Genomic DNA, 19,749 nt, shown 5'->3' on the forward strand with positions numbered 1-19,749 from the left:
TAAACAACTTTTTATTTAATATATCTGTTTATTATATAGGTTATGATATTAAAAATAAATGTTTTATCTTATTCAAATGAAATTTAATTTTTGCATATATTTTACATGATTATTTTATATATTTTAAGTTATCTAATTATTATTAGGATTTGATATATTAAATGATCCAGTAATAAATGTTTTCAAATCTTATTAAAGGAAATTTAATTTCTTTTATTTGTATTTACTTAATTGTTTTATTATTTTTTAAGTTATATGCTTAAAGATAGCACAGATTTTTAGCCGTTTAACACAGGTAACAGAAAATTTTAATTTTAATATGCGTGAATTTTTTTTTAACAATTCTAGTAAATTATCAATTCAGCACATTGTATATATTTTTTAAAGTTTTTAAGACCAAATTAAATATATACTGTCTTTAACAATTAAAGTAAAAAAATTCAATCATATTAAATAATATATTTTTATTTTTGGAAAAGTTATAATATATTCTAGATATGCCAAATTAAAAGAACATATAAAAATTTGTTGAATTTGAATTTTTTATTAGTTTCATCAAAACATTAAAAGCTCGTGTAGATTTAAAGCACTTATTATGTAATTCATCGAATGTATCAAAAATTGCATTTATTATAATTTAGTAATTTTCTATAAAAAATAAAGAATTAATTTAGGTATATTTTAAATAAAATGCATTTACCATATTTTTAGTTGAATAATATGTTCTATTTATGATATAATAGAATATAATAACAACTATCAACGGCCCTCCCCACCCACAGAAATTAAACGAACTACTAACTAACTATTTAAAATTATTTTTTAAAAAATATTTAATACGCATTAGAACTGTCTAGAATAAGATGATATTTTAACGAGACTTTTTTTTCAATTTCAGAAGGGCATTTTGAAAGAAAAAAAAAAACTGTGAAATCAATTTTTGGATCGTCGTTCCGAACCGTTTGTGGTTTTGTCCCTAAATAGCAGTGCAACGGAATCGATTCTAGAAGGGGTATTCCTGTCAGACACGCACATCACGCATCAATATTCCCACAGCCCTCCAGCCGGGACTTCGGTATCTCTTCTCTCTCATTTATAAATAGTCGAAGCATCACCTCCTCACCATCTCTCAACAATCTCCGTGGCGGTAGGAGCAGTAGGGTTTTGGTGGAGGAGAGGAGAGGAGAGGAGAGGTATGGCGGCATCGAGCGGAAGCGAATACTTCGAGATCGACATGGAGGGAGATATGTTCCAGAGGCAGGGGTCGTGGGGGATGGATGCGCCGGAAGCGAGGGAGGACGAACGGGAGCTGATGTGGGCCTCCGTGGAGCGGCTGCCTTCTGTGCGGAGGCAACACTTTGCCGTCGTCCAGCGTGACTCCCAATCATCTTTCTCCCAGGCCCAGTCGCTGCCCTTCGAGGTAGTCGACGTCCGCCGGCTCGACCGAGCCGCCCGCGAGCGCGTGCTGAACAAGGCTTTCGCGACCACCAACCAGGACAACTACAATTTACTCTCCGGCATTAAGAGCCGCTTCGACAGGTACATTACCCGTCCCTTATCGCCTCTCCAAGTTCATCATGATCCGGCGTTGGTGGTTTTACACGTTTTCCCCCGAATTAACTTTCTATTCTGTTTATCAGAAATTCCAGTCTGACGACTTTATCCTCTCAACTAGGTTTCCTTCTCTAGACGATTTTAAAATCTACATAGAAATGGTGCAGATATATATGGTTTTATCTATCATTTCACACGCTTCCCGCTTATCGACATACCACTCTCTTTAAAGCTTCCCGTGCTCCTGCTAGGAAAATGATCTTATCATCTCATTTACATTACCTCCTCTGAGCGATTGATTACTCTACTTAAATTCTCTCGTTTTTTTGTTCATGCAGAAACTATATGGATTTTCTGATTCTTCTACTTCACTTCTTGATTAGCTCGAATTTTTATCTACATTTTCTGGCAATATTATTATGGTTTTTATGATTATAATGCTATTGATCAACCGACTGATGTACTTTAGTAATTTTGCAAGTCGGATTTTAGTTGCTACCTGTTAAAAAGTAGACATATAAAAGACTTTAATTTGGAAGTAAGAAAATGAAATTTCACCTCAGTTCAACATTCTAAGTGAGGCTTAGTAAGCACACTTAAATTCCAAAGAGGTCTCCTCTCCAATGTTTTGGCATTTTAGGTTGGATTCAACTCCCTCAATTAGTCTTTTATTATGTTGTCCCAAAGTAGACAAGTTAAAAAGAGTAATGAAGTGATGAAGTGAGAATGAAACTTCACCTTTTAGTGCCCCATTGTTAAGTGAGCCTTATTTAAGTGTGCTTAGATACCAATAGATCCGTCATTTTAAATCCTAAATAATTTGGGTTGGATTGAGGGCTCTCTTGGACTTTTAACAATTTGATTTCTCAATCCGTCACTAGCAAATTGATTATATACTTTTCTGATTTGACACCAACAGTGTAGGTTTGGACATCCCCAAGGTTGAGGTGAGGTTCAAAAATCTCAACATCTCTGCAAAAGTTTGCACAGGAACGAGGGCCTTGCCTACTCTACCTAATTATCTCCTCGATATTATGGAGGTACACTACAATAACTTTACAACCATTCAATGAATGTTATGGATCTTAAAACTGATTATTGAAAGATACTATGACTTCATTTGGCACTAATATCATTGTGCTACGATCATGTCATCTCTTTATTTTCAAAGAACCAGACAGTGGATGGCTGTATTTATAAACATTTGGCAATAATTTTATTGTGCTATGGTCATGCCGATCTTAGCACAAGAGAGTGGATGGATGTATTTATAAACTAGTACATGCAAACTTCAATTTTTTATTGTGGCTATTATTTATTTTTTGCTGTTTTGGATTATTAAAGTCTAGTTTAAAAAACTGTTTAGCTACTTAATAAGTATGTCAAGAAATGAAATTTCTAGAAATTGGTTAGGAAGTTCCATGATATGGTCTCTTACATTTGATTAAAACTTGAAAGAAGCTCAAAGAACCTGTTACCATATCCCTTTTCCCTTTATGTAGACTACATTTTAATTATAACTTGCCTTAGTGATTATGATAAATTGGCATGTTTTGTTTCTTTGCAGTCAATTTTCACTTCCTTTAGGTTGCTTCAACCAAACAGACCTACTCTTACCATTTTGGACAATGTTAGCGGTGTCATCAAACCAGGAAGGTGAGGCGGAAATCTTTAAATCTTTGTAATCTAAAAAAGAACAGTAACTAACCATCTCAAACACTCAAATGATATTAGACATTAGACTCTATTATTGTGGTTGAAGTCGCCTCTTAGTACTCCTTGCTATTAGAATGACAATCCAAATATGCTTTAACTTCAGATGTGCTTGCGAGTTGCTCTCAATAAATTATGCTTTTGTATAATTTTTCTGGTGAGCTGATTCTTCTATGTCCATTTCTTTGTTATCTGGGATGCTTTGGCAGAATGACATTGCTGTTAGGCCCTCCGGGTTCTGGAAAAACTACACTACTTCTGGCTCTAGCTGGTAAACTTGATTCTAACTTGAAGGTAACTTTCCTTCTTTCTAATATTAGGGATACTTCTTTAGTTCAATATTACAAATTATTGTGATCTACAAAGTAATATATTTCAATTATTTATTATTATCTTCAATGCATCCTAAAGCAGAATTGAATTACGAACAAATAATTCAGAGAAAAGAACATGAGGAACTGTATATAGATTTAAGTAATTTTGTGCATCCTGAATTCTTTTGGGATGGACAAGTGAAGGTCTTCAATCACCTATACTTATAAATATAACATATAGAGAAGGTGCCTTCTATCAAGAAGGGAAAGACCTTAGAAAATGTTACTAAGGTCCTGAGTTGAACCTTACCTACATCAAAAAGCGGTCGCTCCCATATGTTTTTATAACTTATATATAATAAGGGTCCTCACCTTCCACCTTCCCTTTTCTCGAAAAGAAATAAAAGAACATGTATATATAATCTGAACATTTTCTATTTCAATCAGAAACTTAAACAAAATGAATGTCCTAGGCAAGTGACTTTTTTTTTGAGAATAAAGTGTCCGTGGCCAAATTTCTTCCAAGAGATTTGAAATGATACCCTAGGTTATGAAGGAAAACCATCACAAGGACACAAAAGTTTTAAAAAATCAATGAATCAATGGAGGGCACATGGTAGGTCCAAAATAGAATAGACTCAAATTAGCAAACAATGGCTGAGTTGCCACTTGAATCTCACTGATGTTTCAATTAGTCGAGGATGAGGATATTTTAAGAGAACAGAATACAAGTTCAACTAAATAGACCATATCAATAGTGATATCTTTGTAAGTGTTGTGCAAGAGATGCCAAATTCATGTTGTGTAAATCCATCAATTCTTGAAGGATGATAGATTCTATGGCAAAGTCCATCTATTGGCTGAGCAAGTGAGTGCACAACAGCACATGCAATCCTGTAACACATGATTTATTGTTTCTCATGTGGTTCTTTAGAAAATGCATGATATATCTAACCTCGGACCTCTGTACTCAAGTGGGTCTTGATTGGGAGCTTGCCAAGCTCAAGGAGATAGCATCATTTCCCATGATGCATACTAAGCATGCTTTCAAAAGCAAACCTTCAGCCCGGAAGTGAAAGTGAAGGTTAGACAAAGAAGTTTACAAGTTCTTAATCTCCCCTTTAGAAGCATTGCAGAATCTCATAGCCATTTGCAAATTTTGAATTAGTGAAACTAATGAAGTTTCATTTGCAATTCTGAATTAGTGAAGTTTGATACGTGATTAGAATGTGGATGGGAACATTATTAATGACTAGTTGTAATAAGAAAAAGAGATCAACCAGCCACCATGATGAAGAGTTAAGGTGATAAAGAACCACCTTAACACAACCCCTTAAAGCATGAGAAGGATTTGCTAGAAATTCTTTGAAGTTGGTAACTAAAATGTCAACTTTATTTTAGCATTTCAATTGAACTAAATCTTCTAGAGTATATCCTTCCCTTGTTCTATTGATCTACTTTATATAATTTGAGAGTTTCCATACATTTGGTAAACTCTAATGTTCCCTTTAACCACTTTGTCAAACTACATAATAGTAATTAGAATTGATATTTGAGAAGAAAAGAATAGAATACCTTTTATTAAAAGATGAGGTATATTTATATACAAGACTAGAAATCTAAGAAACTATTTACAATTATGTTAGCTAACTAACAACTAACATAATTGACAGTTAATAGATATATACTGCTCTATATATATAAACAACTAATATGGTATCATATATATATATATATATACACACACATAGCTAATACTCCTCCTCAAGTTGGAGCATAGATATTAATTATGCCCAACTTGTTACAAAGATAATCAATCTGAATTCCATTTAAAACTTTTGTCAAGATGTCCCCTAGTTGTTACCAGTCTTCACATATCTTGTATAAATTAAGTTTTGTTCAATCTTTTCACGAACAAAATGATAATCAATTTCAATGTGTTTAGTTCGCTTATGAAACACATAATTCGATGCAATATGAAGAGTAGTTTGATTATCACACCACAGTTTTGTTAGTACTGAAGGCTTAAGTCCTACTTCAGTTAAGAGTTGATATATCCAATTATCTCACATACAGATTGTGTCATAGTTCTTATCCTGATTTTGCACTGGCTTGTGACATAACATTTTACTTCTTATTCTTCTATGAGACTAAATTTCCTTCAACAAAGATACAATAAGTTGAAATAGATCTTTTATCTATTTTGGAACTTGCTCAATCTGCATTTGAAAAACATTCAATATGAGTGTGTTCATGATTTGCATACATGATATCTCGTCCAGTTGCTCCTTTTAAGTAACATAAAATTTGTTCTACCGCTGTCCAATGATGAACTGTTAGAGATGACATAAACTGGCTTACAACACTAATTGGATATGCAATATCTGGACGAGTTACAGTAAGGTAATTTAACTTCTCAACCAATCTTCGATATCTTTTAAGATATTCGAATAGTTCCCCATCTCCTGTGAGGTGCATGTTCTAAGTCATTGGAGCACTACAAGGCTTTGCTCTTAATTTTCCTATCTCAGTTAATAGCTCGAGGACATATTTTCTCTGAGATAGAAATATATCTTTTTTACTCCTTGTAACTTCAACACTCAAGAAATACTTTAGCACCCCCAAGTCCTTCGTATGAAACTGATTATGAATAAAAGACTTAAGAGATGAGATTCCCGTAGCATCGCTTCCGGTGATAACAATATCACCATATACACAACTAACAGGATGATACCAGCTCCTGGTTACTTGTAGAACACAGAATGGTTAGATTTTTTTTTCATCAACTAAATATTTCAATAACTTGACTAAATTTTCCAAATCAAGCACGAGGACTCTATTTCAAACCATACAAAGATTTTTGAAGACGACAAAGTCGCCCTAACTCCCCCTGAGCAATAAAATCAGGAGGTTGCTCCATATATACTTCTTCCTGAAGATCTCCATGAAGAAAAACATTTTTGATATCAAGTTAATGCAAAGACTAATGATGAGTAGCAGCCATTGAAATGAATAATCGAACAAATGTCAATTTTACAATAGGAGAAAAAGTGTTAGAATAGTCCATATTATAGGTCTGAGCAAAGCCCTTTGCGACAAGACGCGCTTTCAATTTGGCAACTGACCCATCCGGATTGACTTTAACTACAAACACCTATTTGCATCTAATAGTCCGTTTTCCTGAAGGTCATTGTCATCTAAAACATTCATTTCCTCTTTCATTGCATCATACCAACCAGGATGAGATATAGCTTCATGGATAATTTTAGGAATAGAAATAGAGTCAAGTGAAACAATAAAAGAATAAGAGGAAGATGACAAGCCGTTATAAAAACAAAAGAAGTAGGATAGGTACATTGGTGTGTTTACTTTTACGTAGTGCAATAGGAAAATCATCACACAGGACTGGATCTGTTGACGAAGGAGGAGGTGCAAGACCTGAATCAAGAGGTCGTCGCCTAGAGTAGACTTGAATAATAGGAGGCTTGACAAGATCTGCTTCCGAGACGAGTGCGGAGGATTTGACAGAATATACTAACAAATCATCATCCTTCCTCTAACGAGTCGGAATAAATGAAGACCGAAAATAAGGTGTATTTTCCATGAAGGTAACATTAATTGAAACAAGATATTTATTAATACTGGGACAATAACACCTATATCCTTTCTGAAGACAAGAATAATCATGGAACACACACTTCAAAGACTTGCGGTCTAATTTAGTGATATACGGACAAACATCCCAAACAAAACAGGTTCTACCAAATATCCTAAGGCTAACAGGAAGTAATGACTTATTGGGAAAAAATATTTTGAAAGGGATCTTATCATGAAGAATAGAGGATGATATGCGGTTAATGAGAAAACATATTGTAGAAACTACATTAGCTCAAAATGCTTTAGGAATATTCATTTGAAATAAAAGAGCCCGTACAGTTTCAAGATAATGCCTGTTTTTACATTTTACAATATCATTTTGGGATGGAGTATCAACACAAGAGGTTTCATGAAGTATGTCATTCTAACTTATATAAGATTGCAATAAATCGAACCTATATTCTTTGATATTATCACTTCGCAAGGTAGATGAATACATCGAACTGAGTTTTAATCTCAGCGTAAAATGCACAAAATAGAAAAAATAACTTAGGACAACTTTTTATTAAATATAACAAAGTTACACGAGAATAATCATCTATAAAAGTAACAAATACCTAAATCCAGATTTAGATAAAATAGGACAAGGACCCCAAATATTAGAATAAATTAATTTGAAAGGAATAATAGCATGTTTTGAACTAAGATGATGATATTTTGCAAACTGACATGACTCACAATCTAAGGAAAATACCTTACTATATTGTGGACAAAACTTCTTGAGCAAAGGGAGAGATGAATGACCTAACCTATAATGAGTCTCGAAAGGAGAAGCGACACCCGAGCAAGCAAAAGATTTTGGGAGTGATGTGTCAAGAATGTAAAGACCTCTAGACTCATGCCCTTTATCAATAATCTTCTTCATCAAAAGATCCTGAAATAATCAATGATCAGGAAAAAATAAGATGCAACAATTAAGATTACGGGTTAGTTGATTGACAGAGAGAAAATTAAAAGATAAATTAGGTAAATGTAAAACAGAGGATAGAAAAAGCAAATGGGTAGTATTAATAGTGTCATATCCACGAACACAAGATGGTGGTCTATCAGCTAAATTAACGATAGAAGTGTTAGTTTTGGATTGGAAAGTAGAAAAGCGACTAGAATTATTTGTCATATGATCCGTGACACTAGAATCAATGATCCATTTGGAGGATGAGGAAATAAGACATGCTTTGTGTTGGATCGTATAAGCGGTAGAGGGGGGTGAATAGCGCTATCTTTTAGCGGTTTTTTCTCGATTTTTGAAACCCGTCAATTGTGCTCGTTTGTAAATCAAAGTAGTTTACAGTGGAAATGATAAAAACAAAAATTAAGACAAGCACACAAAAACATGCTTTGTTTTTTACTTGGTTCACAGCCAATGACTTCTACTCCAAGGCTCACGATCTTTGATTGTTTACGTATGGGCAATCCATTATATAACTCTTTTTCTTACGAAAAAGAGTTGTAACGATTACAAAGAGATATCACGATAAAACATTTATCGTAAATGAAAACATACAAGTATTTTAATTGTTACCAATCCTGAGATGAAGATAGATCTCTTTTCGGCACGACTCCGGTGTTACGACGGCTGCTCGGGTGTTCCTTCTCGCTCAGGGTGTCATCGTCTCACTTCAGAATGATTTTAATTGTTGTGTCGAACCCTCTATTCGACGTGCTTTTATAAGCCCTTCCAGTCGTCTGGATTTCCATTCTAGGCGACTCCACGCACGTCGTCGATCTGCCATCTTCACAGCTGACTCATCTTTTCAGTCGCCTGGATTCTCCTTCTAGTCGACTCCGTGCTGACGTGGAGGATATAGATGGACTTCCACTTCCGCTGCGATTATACGAACCCGAGTCGCCTGGATTCCACCTTCCAGGCGCCTGGACCGTCCGGTCGACTAGATTCCGGATAAAGTCGCTTGGAGTCAAAATCTTCGCATCTCCAATCTGCATTACAAGTTAGTCCCAAAATACAAAATAACAGATTGGTTAACAGTTCTTTGAATTGTTAATTAGTCTTAACTTCAGGTTTTCAGTAAAATCTTGGATTATACCGACGCCTACAGTTCCACCTACAGTTCCACTCCGGGAACGCGTCCTTATCCACTCCACTCGGGAGAATTTACCTGAGTTACCAACAAGTCTGGACTTGTTGGACTTTCCGCTTAGCTATGGTTCTCGGTCCCCAGGAATTTGCTACTAGGCTCTCGGTCCTCCTAACCGCTTAGACTTCCACCAAGCCTTGGTCCTCCTGATCTACTTGGATTTTGCCATGCTTCTCGGTCCTCCTGACATCGCCTGAACTTGCATCTGGTGTACTTGACCTGCTAAGTTTTCTGCCTGATCCTCCAGACCAGGACTTGCCTTTGCCTAGCCGCAACTAGGACTTTGCTTTGCCTAGTCTCAACTAGGATTTTCATGTGCTCTCTGCACAGTAGATTAACTTGTTAGTCCAAACACACACTTAACTTGAATCTCGTGCCATCATCAAAACCAAAGTTCGATCATCTGGTGCTCTCTGCACCAATAATCTCCCCCTTTTTGATTATGACAACTCGAGTTTCAAGTTAAGAAAATACCTTTATAATAGATAAGAATTTAAGTTCAACTTTTAACTCATGCAAATAATATGCAAATACAACATGATATGCATTGTGTTAACTCCCCCTGCTTTCACGGCTCTCCCTGAATTTATGCTTACTTTAAAATAAGCAGAGTTTTGAAAAAAACTTTCTTTTTAGTTCTCTCTCCCTGAACTTGACATGACTAGTTTTGATCAAGTTGATGCAAAATCATTCAAGTCGTTTAAAAATATTTTTGAAAAAGACTTTGAAAACTTTTGAACTTTTTCAGAAAGATTGAATTTTAGAACTTAAGTTCAAAATATCTGATTTTTTAAAATAGATTTGAACTTTGAAAAATTTAAGAAAGACTTGAGAAAATTTTTAAACACTTTGAAGAACTTGAAATCTCATAATTCTCTCCCCCTTTGACATAATCAAAAATAATTTAAAGGGTTTGAGTTCAAGCATGTTAATAATAAAAAAAATACTTAGACAAAGAAAATGTTATCCGAGGGGCGAGTGTCCAACTTAGGTTTTAGCTATCTACTAAGAAGTAGTAACTTGACCCAGTTAGTCAAGTGTAAGTGTATCATCTCACTTAGCTTATGCTTATGAACACTTAACTTGATTGAATGTGTTGTTTAAAGCCTAAGTAAGGTTCAATGCATTGACATAAGCATCTGATACTTAGGCTAGAATCCTATGCATCTCATACTATTCAAAATTTTACAATCACAATCAAGGCAACTAGTGTGCTTTATGAGATGCTCCACCTAGATCTATAGGATCATGCTTTCTAAGGGAAAGATTCTAGTCTAAGGCTAAATCATTCCTTTCTTTACTTTTGAAATTAAAAATTTTGAAAATAAGTTTTTCAAAAGAAAGAAAAAAACTTTTTAAAACTTTTGAAAAACTATATAATAGTAGATTTGAAAATAATATGAATTTTGAAATTTTGAATTTTTCTATTCTACTAAGCACAGTTAGAATATTCAAAAATGCATATAAGTAAACTATGTAGACTATGCAAAGACTAAAATGCATATAAATAAACCATGATAAAATGTACATAAGGTAAGTCACTAGTCAAAATGTCAATAAATCTGAATCATGTCCAAAAGTATGTCTACTGGGGTGGTGGTGGTGGATGACCCATGCCCCAAGCCTTGAGCATATCCACCATCTCGGCATGCTAGGCTAGCATCCTCGCGTCCTGATCATCAAGTCAATTAGCACTGTCTGCTGGAAACCCTGGATAGTCTCCTCGAGTCGGATCAGTTGTTGATCGGTGGTAAGAGGAGGTGGAGGTGCAGGAAGTTCGAGCAGCTCCTCTAAAACTTTAAGTTAGGTTTTAATTGATTTTTGTTAAGGTAAATTTAAGGTAAAATTTTAATTTGGTTAAGTAATTAATAAAATTTTGGTAATTTAGTTAAAATTGGTTAAGATTAGTTAAGAAAAATTTGTTAAAGTTGGTTTAAGATTAATTAGAAAAAATTAGTTTAATTTAAAACTGGTTAAGTTAATTTAAGTTAAAATTAAGGTAAAATTATTTTAAGGTGAAATTATTAAGTTAAAAATTAATTTAGGTAAATTTAATTAAGTTAAAATTAACTTAGATAAAATTGTTTAAGTTAAAATTAATTTAAGTAAAATTAATTTAAGTTAAAATTAATTTAGGTAAAATTGATTTAAGTAAAAATTAATTTCGGTAAAATTGATTTAGGTTAAAATTAACTTAGGTAAAATTGATTTAAGTAAAAATTAATTTAGGTAGAATTGATTAAGTTAAAATAATTTAGATAAAATTGATTTAAGTTATAATTAATTTAGGTAAAATTGATTTAAGTTAAGATTGATTTAGGGTAAAATTAATTAAGTTAAAATTAATTTAGGGTAAAATTAATTAAGTTAAGATTGATTTAGGGTAAAATTAATTAAGTCAAAATTAATTTAAGTAAAATTAATGAAGTTAAAATTAATTTTAAGGTAAAGTTAAGTTAAAAATTAGTTTAGTTAAAATTAATTAAGTTACAATTATTTTAGGTAAAATTAATTTAGGTTAAAATTAATTAAAAGTAAAATTAATTTAAAGTTGATTTCTAATTAATTCAAAATATTTTATTTAATTCATTTCACCCATTTCTAGATTATCACACAGTTAATCCTATAGGTTTTGTGAGATAATTTTTCAGTTTTATCTTATTAATTAAATTTTCAGGTATCTATTATTTGATTAACCTTGAGTTAGATTCAAGGTTAACCGTTTGACTTTCTTAATATGTATTTCAAGAATCAATTTCCAGGCAGTGGCGAGGCACAGGGGCTTTCTTGGTATCGGAACAACGACCACTTTCTAAAACAAAACTGGTTCAGGAAATTATAAGCTTAGCTAGTCTAGGGAGAAACTTTGGTCTAGCTAGTCTAGGATGTGGCGAGGTAGCTTCGGTTAATTTGACTTGGCTAAGCATACTAAGTAAGGTACTCTTTACCTCACTTGACTATTTAAACTGGGTCTCCCTAATGTACTATCATCTCATCCCACCCTGGTACTATGTTGGACAACAGTTAATCAAATATTCATCCTTATCTAGCGTAGGTTATTCTAATGCAGAAAAATAAAAAAAATAAAAGAAATGCAATCAATCATTTACGGGTTTTGGATCCCCCTGGATCATGATCCTTGTTGGGTCGGATCAAATGTATTTGATCCTTGGGGATCCATAATTGGTTTGTTTTAACTGGATTTACCAGTTTGGACTTGGGAACCCATGCTTGGACTCTAGGTTTCTTTGGTTTGTGCGGTCTGTGCAAAAATGTCATGAATGTCCTATTTTTAGATTTAAGTTTAATGCCCGATCAATTGTATCTAGCTTTTTGGATTCCAAGTATCATGTCAAGATACTTAGACCCAAAGGTGAATTTTTCAAGCAACCGTCTGAGATCATCAATTTGAAGCTTTGATTGAGGGTTTTTCTTCTCAAGTTGGACTTGAGTCGAATTCTTAATTTTCTTGATTTCGGTTGATAACCCAGAGTTGACTTTCTCCTTGAGGAGGACTATCTCCTCTTGGAGTGATTCAACTAAGATATTTGACTTTGTTAACTTTTTAGATAAGCTAATAATAATTGAATACAACCTTTCACTACTTACAGCAGTGTGGGAACCTTCGAAAATGGATGTGGATCCGTGGTTTGTACTCGTGTCGGTGTCTGATTCGCTGTCAATTTCTGTTGGTTCATCCCTTGCCGAAAGCAAGAGGAAACTTGTCATTGGTTCTTCGTCCGAGTCCTCTGACGAAGATTCATCCCAGGTGGCCTTCAGCGCCTTCTTGGATTTGCGGTCTCTCTTTTGATTCGGGCACTCGGCCTTGAAGTGACCCTTATTGTTGCGCCTGTAACATTTGAGCTCCGCTTTGTCAGTTGAAGATGGGTTGTTGTTCGTCTTGTTCACCAGTTTTTTCACTTCCGACTTCTTAATTTCGCGCTTTCTCCGGATCATTTTGTGTACTAGGTTCACCAACTCTGTTGTGACTTCATCGTTGCTTTCGGATTCTGATGAATCCGTTTCTTCGATTACCTTCTTCGACTTTCTTTTCTTTGCTTGTACCTACAAGAAGAGCAATACTTTTCTCTTCCATTTCGGCGTTAGTCTGTTCATGTAATTCAAATTCAAAGAACATTTCATCTAGCTTAATTTTTGAAAGGTTCCTGGAGACCTTATAAGCATCCACCATAGATGCCCACAAAGTGTTCCTTGGGAACGTTTTCAGTGCGTATCTTATTACATCCCAGTTCTCCATTGGTTGGCCAATTGCGTGTAGGCTATTGAGGATATCCTAGATTCTGACGTGTAGCGCACTTGCTGACTCCCCGTCCATCATTCGGATATTATAGAGCTTGTTCATCAGGAGGTTTCTTTATTGACCTTTGTGTCCGAGGTACCTTTGTGCAGTTCGATTAACTTGTTCCACAAGTCTTTTGCGTTGATGAAGGGCCCGACTCGGTTTAGTTTCTCCTTGGTCAGTTCGCATTGCAGGTTTATGTGGCTTTTGCATCTGCCTCGATTTTTCTTCTCGTGGTTGCATCCCACTTCTTGCAAGTTTGTGGTAGACTATCATTGTCAGTCGGGATTGTGAATCCCGTCTGGATGACTATCCATATATCCACTTGTGTCTTTAGGTGGTACACCATCCTACCTTTTCAGTAGGTGAAGTCCTCTTTTAAGAACAGAGATGGCCTTGCGGTATTAAAGCCTTCCTGGTGAGCTATTCATCTAGCACACAGAAAGATAGAAAAACCAACGTTCCAAGACTTGGTCTTGGATTAGTAGTGCGGGATAAAAAGATAAAATAAGTTTAAAAAAAATCCAAAATTTTTTGAAAAATTCGAAAATGATTTTGGAAAAACTTTCTCAATCAGTGGTTGCACTGGATTCGAGAACTCCGCTCTGATACCAATTGTAAGATCGTATAAGCGCTAAAGGGGGGGTGAATAGCACTATCTTTTAGCAATTTTCCCCGATTTTGGTTCATAGCCAATGGCTACTACTCCAAGGTTCACGATCTTTGATCGTTTACATATGGGCAATCCACTATATAACTCTTTTCCTTACGGAAAAGAGTTATAACGATTACAAAGAGATATCACGATAAAACGTTTATCATAAATTAAAACATACAAGTATTTAAATCGTTACTAATCCGGAGATGAAGATAGATCTCTTTTCGGCGAGATTCCAGCGTTACGACGGCTGCTCGGGTATTCCTTCTCACTCAGGGTGCCGTTGGCTCACTTTAGAATAATTTTAATTGTTGTGTTGAACCCTCTGTTCGACGTGTTTTTATAAGGCCTTCTAGTTGCCTGGATTCCTATTCCAGGCGACTCCACGCAGGCCGCCGATCCGCCATCTTCGCAGTTGACTCGGTTTTTCAGTCACTTGGATTCCCCTTCCAGTCGACTCCGTGCTGACGTGGAGGATATGGATGGACTTCGACTTCCGCTATGAGTATCCGAACTCGAATCGCCTGGATTTCACCTTCCAGGCGCCTGGACCGTCCGATCGATTGGATTCCGGATAAAGTTGTCCGGAGTCAAAATCCTTGCCTCTCCAATCTACATTACAAGTTAGTCTCAAAATACAAAGAACAGATTGGTTAACAGTTCTATGAACTGTTAATTGGTCTTAACTTCAGGTTTCTAGTGAAACCTTGAGTTAGACCGACGCCTACAATTCTACTCCAGGAACGCGTTCTTACCCACTCTACTTGAGTTGTCAACAAGTCTTCCAGACTTGTTGGACTTCCCGCTTAGCTATGGTTCTCGACCCCTAGGAATTTGCTGCTAGGCTCTTAGTCCTCCTGATACTGCCTAGACTTGCACTTGGTGCACTTGACCTGCTAAGTCTTCTGCCTGATCCTCGAAACCAGGACTTGCCTTTTCCTAGTCGCAACTAGGACTTTGCTTTGCCTAGCCTCAACTAGAACTTTTCTATGCTCCCTGCACACTAAATCAACTTGTTAGTTCAAACACACACTTAACTTGAACCTTGTGCCATCATCAAAATTAAAGTTCGATTATTTGGTGCTCCTCGCACCAACACTTTGTGTTTACTTGAATTAACAATAGCAATGACAAAAGAAGATGAAGATTTGAGTGATTCCTGATATTCTGTGAACTTAGCAAATTCATATGTAGAGAGAACAATTGGTTTATTAGAGATATCATTGGTGGATACAATATGGGCCAAGTGTTTTTGTTGATTTTTGTACTGAAACTTTCTACATTCAAACATTGTATGGCCTGACTTACAATATTAGTTGCACACAATACCATTAAAATTCGACATTCGAGTTTAAAAGTCCTGTGAGCTTTCTCCTTTGTCCACTGTGACTAGTTGATCTTTTGGATATATAATTAGTATTGTGACTTACCAAAGCATTACTAAGCAGAATGAGTGTAGTACTTTCTGTACGGAGAGCGCGATTAAATACATCTTTTAAAAAGGAGACCTTAGAACTAGAGAACTTATGATTTAGCAAACTCAAAGTCAGGAGATAGGCTAGCGAGGAAGCTCATGATAGTCATATGCTCTTGTTGGTGTTGTTGAACTTTCACATCAAGGCTAAAGGGCAGTAATATATTAAGCTCCTTATATGTCTTCTTGAACGGTATAAAATAATTGATCAGGGATTGATCTTGTTTTTCCACACAATAAAAAGCTTTGCAAACCTCAAATATGCGGGAGAGATTCTTTTTTTCATAGTACAAAAATTCTAATAATCCATCAGTTCTTTAACAAATTCACTGTGATTGATCAAACCAATTATCTCACTATCAATATAATTCTGAATCTGAAGGAATAAGCGAGCATCCTCTTTAAAACACATCTACTTTGAATCATTTTTAGGAGGATCATCAGTCAAATGACCATCTTTATTAATACTCCGGAGATAAAGACGAACAGTCTTATTCCAGTCCAAATAGTTTGAACCATTCAACTTATGGTCTGTGAATTTAAACATCACAGACACCACATCCATCATAATAGAAGACTTATTTTCAGCAATAAGACTTTATCCTAAAGGAAATCAAATAAGAGAAGAATTCGAAGGAAGACCAAGACGCAACTGTTGATGGGAGGTAAGTTGATGGTCAAGAAGAGCAACGATTGCTACTGCTCGGCGCACAGGACGACACGAGTAGTGCTGCTACAGAGTTGAGAAAAGCATAACTAATTCTTGCCCTGTCGCTCTTTGCTATTGTTGCTATCTTCTCTCTGTTGCGTTAGGGCTGGAGGCGGCAGTGTGATGCAATGATCACAGTGCCGAGAAAGGAAGAGCAACAACCAGACAGGGGATGCGAGTCTCGTACGACAATTGAGGAAATCACTCGCTCTCGAACGAGCGCAAGCCGAAGCGTGGGCGAGTTTATAGATAGGCGAGAGGCAGCTATACGAGCATAGGGCGGAGAGCTCGTTGGGTTGGTGCGTAGGCGTCTAAGGCAAACACGAGGGGGTTCGCGGGATATGCCGACGAACAAGGGAAGAAGGGGCGGTAGTGGCTGACCTTGTCGCACATGGATAGGTGAAAAACGAAAGGGTAGCAGCAGCGGGGTTGAAACCTTAATTTCGAATCATTAACGCTCTAATACCATGATATTTGAGAAAAAAAGAATAGTATACTTTTTATTAAAAGATAAGGTATATTTCTAAACATACAAGACTAGAAATCTATTTTAGAAAATTATCCATAATTATATTAGCTAATTAATAACTAACATAATTGACAGCTAATAGATATATACTTCTATATATATATACAACTAATATGATATCATATATATATACACAACTAATATATTGCTATATATATATACACACACACACACACAACGAATATGGTATCATATATATATATATAGTTAATAAGAATAAACCTTGCAAAATAAAACAATAAAGTTAATTTAGTGGGATGGTTTGATATATTGAGGTAGATAGCTTGATAGAGGAGTAAATACATGTACCCAACCCCAAATAGTTGGGATAAACTCAGTATAACAATACATCAAATCCTCATAATTAAATTTGTCAATATTGGTCCAAGCTTGAATGAAAAAGGTTGAGGTGCGTTATGATTGACAACCGAAGACACAATGATTAATCTCCTACAATATGAGAATACTAAGATAGATATATTGGGCCATAAGGATAATATTAAAAATTTCTCTCGTTAGAGTTAGGAGTTTCTATGGTAGAATAGGTTTGGATGATATGGATATATTTAGAGATAGTCAATTGTAAACATAGATTACAATCTCAAGGTGTTTCGCCCGATACGGACGAAACATCTCGTTTCGCCAGTGGGCTGGCATCGACACCAGCACAAGCAATTCCGACCAGAATGTCATTTGGAGGCGTCACCTCCAGAAGCATCGCGCGGGCCGCACGTGCCCATGGTCGCATGGAACAAGACAGAACAAGGCAGCAGAACAAGGTAAGGTTTTAATAAACTTAGGGTTTTAATAAATAACTTAGGTTAATTATTTTAATTAACTCCTAGCTATGATTGTGATAATTTAAATAGGCTTAATTAAAGCCTAATAAAATTATCCGATTAATTTAATATATATATATATATATAATTTTATTTTTTTAAATATTGAGATTAAATTTTTTATTTTTAATTAATATATTTTATATTTAAAAAATATCGAAATTATATTGACATGATACGATACGGTACCAAAACTGTATCGTTCTGGTCCATAACTGAAACCTCAGCACGGTTTGAGATTTTAAACCATGATTGTAAATATTGTTGGAAGAATTGAATTGACAGAGTAGAATTATAATGGGTAGAGGGACTCCGAAACACTTTAATTAATATAATAAATTTACTTAGAGCTCAAGGGAAGAAAGCGACTGCTATATTTGATCCTAAATAGTGGGAGTAAGCACTTGCTTGGTCATAATGACAAAGTTATCAGAATTTTGTCATGCTTTATCCACCGTATGTATATCTTTTTCTAATAGTTAAGTTCTTGCAACATTACTAGTTCTAGTTTACTATTACAATACTTTAGTTTTTTATTTAGATAAAATGCTTCTATGGTTTACTCTTCTCCAATTGATAAAGTGTTGTATGTCGAAAAGAGATGCAAACGTGATTCATGGTCTAACAATATTTTGTTGTAATTGATGAATCAAGAGGCTATGTTAATGATTCCAGAAGTTGAAAATAAAGGTTTATTCATGAAATTTTTTTCTTGTTAAAAAAGTTATAATTGGCAGTCAAATCTACTCCACATATTGATTAATATTGATCCACCAAGTTGTTATGAACTCATATGTATATATAATCTATTAGAGTATATTTGTAATATGTTATACTCTATAAACCCATATGTAAATAAAATATATTATGTATTGGAGTGTTTTTATAATATTTCATGCTCTTTTAAAACATCTATATATAGAGATAAATAAGTAGTGGGGCTAGCTATGGTTGTTGTTTGGGAAAATTCTGCTTGGTATAAGCTACCTATGGTTTCCTTGTTCCTTTTTCTCATCGGTGCATAACGGGTTGTTGACCACTTCTTCACATGACTTTCCTTGTTCCTGCCCATGCTCGTGTGTCTTTTCGTGCATTATTGGGCAATAATGAACCAATCTTCTGCTTGTTTCTTGTGTTCTTGCTCTGTGGAAAAAAAATCCTTGTGCATTGAGCATCTTTATGTTCATTCCTCGTATTTTGCATGCATTTAGGACTATCTTCTACCTAATAATGACAACCTCCAGTACCACCCCAGCACGCGTGCACCCTCCCTTGGCTGCCCCTAGTAAAACCCATATACTTCAGTAGCCTATAGAGTCATGCAAGCACCTTATTGACCGTTGCAAGTAACCACTGTATTGTCATCGTCATCCTCACAAGACGTGAGGAATTTCTAGAACCATTGTGTCGCCATTGTTGTCGTTACAAAACACTTGGAATCTCTAGGTCCACCACTTCGTCACCTAAGAACCAGTCAAGTGCATCGTGGACCATGTCGCCGCCTGTAGACACTTTGCTAGCTTGAAATTGATCCATCAATTGACTCAAGAAGTGAGTCAATGAGCCCAGTTTCTTTTTTCATTTGCATTCAGTCCATTCTAGAAATAGTAGCCCAAGAAGTAAGCCCAACTCTTTGCTACTAGGCCATTCTAGCTGCAATACAATTGGTCCAATTTTGTGACTAAATGTCTTACTCTTCAACTACTTCATTAATTCCTCTTGTTGCTTTTGCAATTACACCTACTCTTTTTGGCTCTTCGATCACTATCTCAATAATAATAATAATAATGAGAAGAAGTACACTTGTGGGCCTCTATAAAGTTGTGTAACGATGGGTCAAGTTCATCTTAAGCATCTTTACTACTTGCTACTAAGATTCCTGAGTCGTTTAAGGGTGCATTGGAAC

At 35.3% G+C, this 19,749-nt stretch overlaps 1 protein-coding gene across 1 annotated transcript in view; it reads left to right on the forward strand.

The window, feature by feature from the left end:
- Positions 1-1,195: 1,195 nt before the first annotated feature.
- Positions 1,196-19,749, forward strand: part of LOC141832638 (ABC transporter G family member 31-like) — a 37,565-nt gene continuing 19,011 nt past the window's right edge. The window contains exons 1-3 of the mRNA XM_074720103.1: positions 1,196-1,539; positions 3,142-3,210; positions 3,477-3,561. Of these exons, the coding sequence (XP_074576204.1) occupies positions 1,196-1,539; positions 3,142-3,210; positions 3,477-3,561 (498 nt within the window). The remainder of the gene's footprint in view (positions 1,540-3,141; positions 3,211-3,476; positions 3,562-19,749) is intronic.

Source organism: Curcuma longa, chromosome 7 (assembly GCF_044706935.1).
Source record: "Curcuma longa cultivar G26 ecotype Majalengka, Jawa Barat chromosome 7, ITB_CL_G26_1.1, whole genome shotgun sequence".
Taxonomy (NCBI): Eukaryota; Viridiplantae; Streptophyta; class Magnoliopsida; order Zingiberales; family Zingiberaceae; genus Curcuma; species Curcuma longa.